Genomic DNA, 7,165 nt, shown 5'->3' on the forward strand with positions numbered 1-7,165 from the left:
TTTTCTGATGAGTGTGTTCTTCAACAAGGCTAACCTGGCAGCTGCATGCAGCGGCATCATCTACTTCACCCTCTACCTTCCTCACATCCTCTGCTTCAACTGGCAGGACCGTGTCACAAAAAACATGAAACTGGCTGCTGTGAGTGACCTGTGTTTTATACAATTACACAGTATTGGCTGGACATCAGGGTACTTCAATAAGAATCCAATGAAGTATTTATTTATGTTCAAAAGTATTTTATGTCGTTATTAGGAGTGATTTTCTTTTTCCTTCAGAGCTTGTTATCTCCAGTGGCTTTTGGCTTTGGAACAGAATACGTGTCGCGGTACGAGGAGCAGGGTCTGGGTCTACAGTGGGACAACATCGGAACCAGTCCATTGGAGAGAGACAGCTACTCCTTCCTCACCTCCATTTTCATGATGATTTTTGACGCCCTCCTCTACGCTGTCCTGGCCTGGTACCTGGACAACGTCTTTCCAGGTTAGGCTAGTTGTTTTTTTGTTTAGTTATTAGTTTATTAGTTAATAATATATTTTAACCAAATCTCTGAGAATTTTTTTTCTCTCCCCTGAAAGGTCAATATGGCATCGGTCAGAAATTCTATTTCCCCTTTCAGTCGTCGTACTGGCGAAGAGCAGCGTCGTCTTTTACAGAAATGACTCCACCAGGTTTGTATCATGGACTTTGTTTTATTTAATTGTTTTATAACCTAGCTCCCAGTCATCATGTGACCTACATAATGTTTTTCTTAATGGGAAATGAACAGTACAGTACTGGGTGTTGTAGTTTATTGTTGGCAGATAAACTATTTAATTACTAAAACTATTTATTCTAACATAATTATTCATTTCTTACTTCAGGAAATAGTAGTTAATAATACTATTTTGTTTCCTAAATTTGTATTATTTAATGTTAAGCTGACATTTTATATTCATTTCTATCGGCTAATAACAATTATATTTTGCCTCAGATTCTAAGGACCCTGAACCAGAGAACTTAGTGAAGGATGCTGGGAGCCTGGATGTGCCAGAGACAAATACCTGCAACGGTTCAGGCAGCAGGAAAACCTGCAAACACCAGGAGAAGAGGGAGCAACTGGAGAAGGAGAAGGAGCGGCAGAAAAGACAACAGGAAAGTCCCAATCTGGAGGAGAAATGTCAGGAGTCAGGGACGGAGGGTGAGCAGTATGAACACAAACGTGAAGCCTCATAGTGATGAAACTGCGACATCTAGTGGTAAAGTATTGCTTTCATACAGTTCTTTTGTCAGGACTTTTTTGTTGTTGTTTTTTTAACAGCAGGTCAGCTGTTTTTTGAGCCTGACCCTGAGGGCCTGGTAATGGGAGTGCAGATTGAGGATCTAGTCAAGGTGTTTGATGGAAGCTGTCGTCCAGCCGTCAATCATCTGAGCATCAACTTCTTTGAAAACCAAATCACATCTTTCCTGGGTCACAATGGAGCTGGAAAGACCACAACCATGTGAGTGAAAATAACTTTTCCAGTTGTTCTTGAGTCCAGTATAAATTATTCTTAAATACAGAGAATGTCAAAAGGCTCTTGAAAAATGTCACCTAAGATGTCATTATTTTAGATTATACTGAGTTTATGTAGCTAGAAAACAATTACTTCTTAATTTTACTAACTGTGAAATTCTTCTAGAAATTTGATAAAATGTTTTCTTTCCACAATGTGACCGTGGCTGTTTGATGGATATTTGATTGTGGTTTTTCCAGGTCCATTCTGACTGGCTTTTTCCCTCCGACATCTGGCACAGCCTACATTTACGGAAGAGACATAAGGACAGACATGGACATAATCCACTCCTCTCTGGGCATGTGTCCTCAACACAACATCCTGTTCAAACAGTGAGTCACACTCACGACACCTGTGTGTGACAACAGTGCACAAACAATACCAAAATTCTCTCTCTTTTCTATTATTGTCTTATTGACTTCTGCTGTGTTCCTATTGTAGTCTCACAGTGGAGGAGCACATACTGTTCTACTCAATGTTGAAGGGTCACGGCCAGGAGGAGGCCAAGAAAGAGGTGGAGGACATGCTGCTGGACCTGGGGTTGCCTCACAAAAGAGATGATGAGGCTCAGCATCTCTCTGGTAAATCACTCCATCATCTGTGTATGTGTGTGTACTGTATATACAATAAATGTTGCTGGGAGTTTAATTTTTTTAATTTTTTATATTATTCAGTTTTTTAATGATAAATATTTGATATCATGCAGGAGGAATGCAGAGGAAACTGTCTGTTGCCATGGCATTTGTTGGAGGGTCACGAGTTGTCTTCCTGGATGAACCCACCTCAGGGGTAGATCCCTATTCTAGAAGATCGATTTGGGACCTTTTGTTGAAGTATAAAAAAGGTAACTATTGAAATTCAACACATCATGAGACCTGGAATTTCAGCATAAGGTGGAATCAAATCCAAGTATTAAAAAAAGATCATATACACATTGCCCCTTCCTTATTTCCATATCTGTGTCTTGTAGGCCGTACTGTGATCCTGTCCACGCATCACATGGACGAGGCTGACCTCCTGAGTGACCGGATCGCCATCCTTTCCAAAGGTCAGCTGCACTGCTGTGGGTCACCCCTCTTCCTCAAGAGCTGTTTTGGAATTGGTTTCTATCTGACCTTGGTGCGTCGCATGAAAGACATGAAGAATAAGGAGGTGAGGGCTGACCTTGAATAAGAGGTCAAACGAGCTGAGGACCATTGGTGCAACCAGGTCATTTCATCGTCAAATATTCTATACACTATATATTACAAACAACTGGTAAACAATTTCTTTCTCATCCTTTTCTTAAAAATAAAACTTGCAGGCAGGATGTGGGGTGTTCCCGGTCTCTGGAGCTCGACACCCCGTTTCAAATGCAAAATGAAGCCGCTGCTGTGTGCTCATTTGTCTCTCTTCTGTCTTTTTTCCTCTTTTATTCTGTCTTTCTGTTAGAATGACTGTGACTGTGCCTCAGACTGCTCCTGCGCCTGCTCCATTTGTACCAGATACAAAGACCAGTCTCAGAACCAGTCCCAGCATCAGGAGAGATCATTAGACGGTAAGTGAAGGCGGTGTGTGCTGCTTCAGTGAAGCTGAGTGCAGGTGCAGAACATTTCTGCGTTAGTGGGGATAGTAATCCTGCAGCCTTTTCCACTCTTACTGCTTAATATGCATTGCCATGATATTGTCGGACCATGAATTAGTCATGAACGTCGGTGCTGGAATAATAATGTTTGTGTTTGGTTCATCTCCTCAGTTCCTACTTTATTCCACAAGGACTGACCCAGGTTTAATCTAAGTGTCTGTGGTCTTCTAGGGGACGTGGAGCACATCTCCAGCATCATCCACCACCATGTCCCTGATGCTAAACTGATCCAGATGATTGGACAGGAGTTGACCTTTCTGCTCCCTAATAAAGGATTTAAACACCGAGCTTATGCCAGTCTGTTCAGGGAGTTGGAGGACACACTGACTGATCTGGGCCTCAGCAGCTTTGGCATCTCTGACACGTCACTAGAGGAGGTGAGGAAACATTTTTAATTAGGGGTCATGATAAACGATCATGTAGTAAGAGTTAGCAGGAGAGGTTAGCGGTCCAGTAGCTGGAGGGACGGCAGGTGTGGACTGTTGAATGGAACGTTACAGTAAAGACAATGTGACAAAGTTTTAAAACTTTTTCCTTTTTTGTTTTTTTTACAGATATTTATAAAGGTCACTGCAGAGGGAGAAGCAGCGAATAATGCCAGCACTCCTGGTAAATACCACCACTGATAATCTTCTACGTGGCCTTTTTCCTGGAATTGGATTTTTGACCCGTTGCCTGATGTCCCCCTAAATGTTATTGATACTCCTACTGTAGCTCACAGCTGTTTTACTTCTCTGCTGCTCTTGTGTGTCACCTAACTGAGCACCACTGATGAGGCCTGGTTTTAGTCGTGTTTTGGACTTACTTTACTAAACCCTAAAACCAATATCTCATTTATGAAGATCAACAGGAAATATTAGGGATGGTCAAAGCAGAAACTTTCCAAGACTGATCCCAGGTCTGCCACACGTGCTCTCAGCTCTGCTTCTCCTCCAAATGTTTAAATAGTTTTTTTGTTGTTGTTTGTTTTTACAAGAACCTAATGGTGTGAATGATATGGTCCAGGATGCGTCAGACAGCAGCGCAGGAAAGGGCTCCGGGCAGGTGAAAGGTCTGCCTCTGGTCCTGAAGCAGTTCCATGCACTGCTGGTGAAGAGGTTTCATCACGCCACCAGAAGTCAGAAGGACTTTCTCGCTCAGGTTAGTGCTGAGACAGACGCAATAGATTCCGGTAGTAAAGGTCAAAAGGTCAAGACTATTAGACATGTCAAGACTATTAGATGAGGAAGTATAGAGGTTATCTTATCTTATCTTTTCTCTTCCCAGGTCGTCCTTCCTGCCAGTTTTGTTCTCATCGCTCTGGTCTTCACTTTGATTGTTCCTCCCTTTGGAGAGTATCCTAGTCTCAGCCTGACTCCTTGGATGTACGGACAGCAGATTATCTTCTTCAGGTGAGAACATGTTAAACTGACACATTCCGTCCTAACGGTTTTAAAAATAATTGCCTTAATCTCTGCAATTTGTCATTAGCTGTGAAAGACTGTTAGTAATTATCCTTTTACTAATCATCTTGAACTAATTCCTCTTTTTTTCTCGGCGCAGTAATGAGCGACCCCTTGACCCTGGAATGAAACACTTCACTGAGTGTTTTCTCGCTCCACCCGGCCTTGGGACACGGTGCATGGAAGGAGAATCATCAGAGTAAGAAATAGGGAGATTAGTGAGAATATGACTGAATGTGCTAATACAGTTAAATTAGTTTCAATGTGAAGTTTTCCAAAGACAAAGTATGGGATTAGATTAAAGGGGGAGTCAGAGTGGTGTGAGTGTGACATGTCAGGGCTGTCACCTCTTTTTCTATTTGTTTGTTCCGTAAGGAAGAACATTTTTAGGTTTAAATTTTTATGGTAACACATTGACAGTTAATGCTAACAACACTGCAATCGTTACCCTGGAAAAGGTGACATGACAACCAACTCACAAACTATGAAGTTCAAGTGATCCAGTCCAGTCTTGTTCAATCCTATGAATTTCAAGTGATCCAGTCCAGTCTTGTTCAATTCTGTCAAGTTCAGACCCGTCTAGATCAGTAAAGTGCAGTCCAGTTTAGTTTAGTCTAATCTAGTCAAGTTAAAGAGGTCAGGAAAATTCCAGACTCATCCAGTCGTGTCCAGTCAACTGCAGTATTTTGCTTTGAACACATCACAAAATTACAATGCCGCAAAGTACTACACACACAAGTAAATAATCCTGATTCTGTAAATACTCAACATTTTATTATTTTCTCACACGTCTTTACAGAACCTCCTGCAGTAACGGTACATCGAAGTGGGTCAATCCTGATGTATCTGCTGCGGTCAGGAACAAGTTACAGAGTCCCGAGTGGAACCAGAGGAACCCGTCACCATCGTGTCTCTGCAGCACCAGTGAGAAGTTGACCATGATGCCAGTCTGTCCGGCCGGTGCAGGAGGACTTCCCCCACGTCAGCGGACAGAGACCACTGGAGACACCATGCTGGACCTGACAGACAAGAACATTTCAGACTACCTGATCAAGACCTACCCTGGTCTGATCAGAACCAGGCAGGTTCACACAGTCTACAGACTACTGTAGTCTGAAGATGTATTATTTCATACTAATTCAATTCTCTTTGTTGACAGCTTAAAAAGTAAATACTGGGTGAATGAACAGAGGTAACAGTGACTTTTACCACTCATCTCTTTGCTACTGTTTTTGTGTATTTGAGGTGTAATTCTCCTGTATCTGTGTGACCAGATATGGAGGTCTGTCAGTGGGAGGACAGCTGCCCATCCTGGACGTCGACCCCAACGACATCCACCATGTTTTTCAACAACTGGGACAAATGCTCAACATCACCGGGGTACTGATTGGTTTGTTGTTTACTACCAAGACTTCATTAATTCAATTAAAATATTTTACAAGTCATTATTTTGTCACAGGGTCCCAAGTCCAGACAGGTCCTGAGTGAAATTGGTCATTTCCTCCGATACATGGAAAGTGAATTCAACGTGAAGGTTCGTCTATTTGTACAACTTCATTGTGGATGTGCAGAAATGTCACACGGCTTTTGGGACGTATACCCAGGTACTAGTGTCTGTGTTCTCTTCTCTCAGGTGTGGTACAATAACAAAGGCTGGCACGCCATGGTAGCCTTCATGAACGTGGCTAATAACGCCATCTTACGAGCCTTTCTACCCCAACATGTCAATCCTGTCAAGTATGGCATCAGTGCTGTGAACCACCCTTTGAACCTCACAAAGGAGCAGCTCTCTGAAGTCACTGTGTGAGGGAAACTTTTATTTAATTTTTCTATACATTAGTACTGTAAGTATTGTGCACACAAATCACTTACATTATTCCGTCATATCTGGTTAGTTGTGTTTTCATTTAAGTCACGCATCTTTTGAACTTTGGAGAATATTTTCTGTATGTAATTGTCTTTTCTCTCTTTGCGGGCCAGGTTAACCACCTCTGTAGACGCAGTCGTGGCGATATGTGTCATATTCGCTATGTCCTTCATCCCTGCTAGCTTTGTACTCTACCTCATCCAGGAGCGAGTCACCAAGGCCAAGCACCTGCAGTTTGTCAGTGGTGTCAGCCCTGTAGTCTACTGGGTGGCCAACTTCTTCTGGGACATGGTAAAAATATATATTTATATAGGTGCAGCTAAAGAAATGAAAAAAAAAAAGTAAAAGCAAGTATGCTGACTATATACTTTTCCAGATGAACTATTGTATAAGCTCCGCCCTGGTCATTGGAATTTTCATGGCTTTTGACAAGAAGTGTTTCACCTCACCGTCCAACCTGCCTGCTCTCATCACTCTGCTACTGTTGTATGGGTGAGACTCAAATTATAAATACCATGAAGGTGATGTTAAAGGTCACAGTGTGGTTTGATTCTGACATGTTTCTCTGTCTGTCTCCCCCTGCAGGTGGTCAGTTACACCCATGATGTATCCTCTGTCCTACGTATTCAGTGTCCCCAGTACAGCGTACGTCTCTCTGTCCTGCATCAACCTGTTCATTGGCATCAACAGCAGTGCCGT

At 42.4% G+C, this 7,165-nt stretch overlaps 1 protein-coding gene across 1 annotated transcript in view; it reads left to right on the forward strand.

Moving 5' to 3' along the window:
• abca4b (ATP-binding cassette, sub-family A (ABC1), member 4b) overlaps positions 1-7,165 on the forward strand; it is a 23,036-nt gene that overhangs the window by 10,038 nt on the left and 5,833 nt on the right. Inside the window, 23 exon segments of the mRNA XM_025066240.1 lie at positions 1-139; positions 277-481; positions 577-669; positions 972-1,178; positions 1,302-1,479; positions 1,734-1,865; positions 1,975-2,114; positions 2,240-2,377; positions 2,504-2,685; positions 2,965-3,070; positions 3,329-3,534; positions 3,712-3,766; positions 4,134-4,297; positions 4,424-4,548; positions 4,700-4,798; positions 5,399-5,680; positions 5,759-5,791; positions 5,874-5,979; positions 6,059-6,133; positions 6,233-6,402; positions 6,580-6,757; positions 6,843-6,958; positions 7,052-7,163. The exon segment at positions 1-139 is cut by the window's left edge and continues 89 nt beyond it. Coding sequence (XP_024922008.1) covers positions 1-139; positions 277-481; positions 577-669; positions 972-1,178; positions 1,302-1,479; positions 1,734-1,865; positions 1,975-2,114; positions 2,240-2,377; positions 2,504-2,685; positions 2,965-3,070; positions 3,329-3,534; positions 3,712-3,766; positions 4,134-4,297; positions 4,424-4,548; positions 4,700-4,798; positions 5,399-5,680; positions 5,759-5,791; positions 5,874-5,979; positions 6,059-6,133; positions 6,233-6,402; positions 6,580-6,757; positions 6,843-6,958; positions 7,052-7,163 — 3,241 coding nt within the window.

The sequence above is a fragment of the Cynoglossus semilaevis genome, chromosome 20 (genome assembly GCF_000523025.1).
Source record: "Cynoglossus semilaevis isolate Cse_v1.0 chromosome 20, Cse_v1.0, whole genome shotgun sequence".
Classification (NCBI taxonomy): Eukaryota; Metazoa; Chordata; class Actinopteri; order Pleuronectiformes; family Cynoglossidae; genus Cynoglossus; species Cynoglossus semilaevis.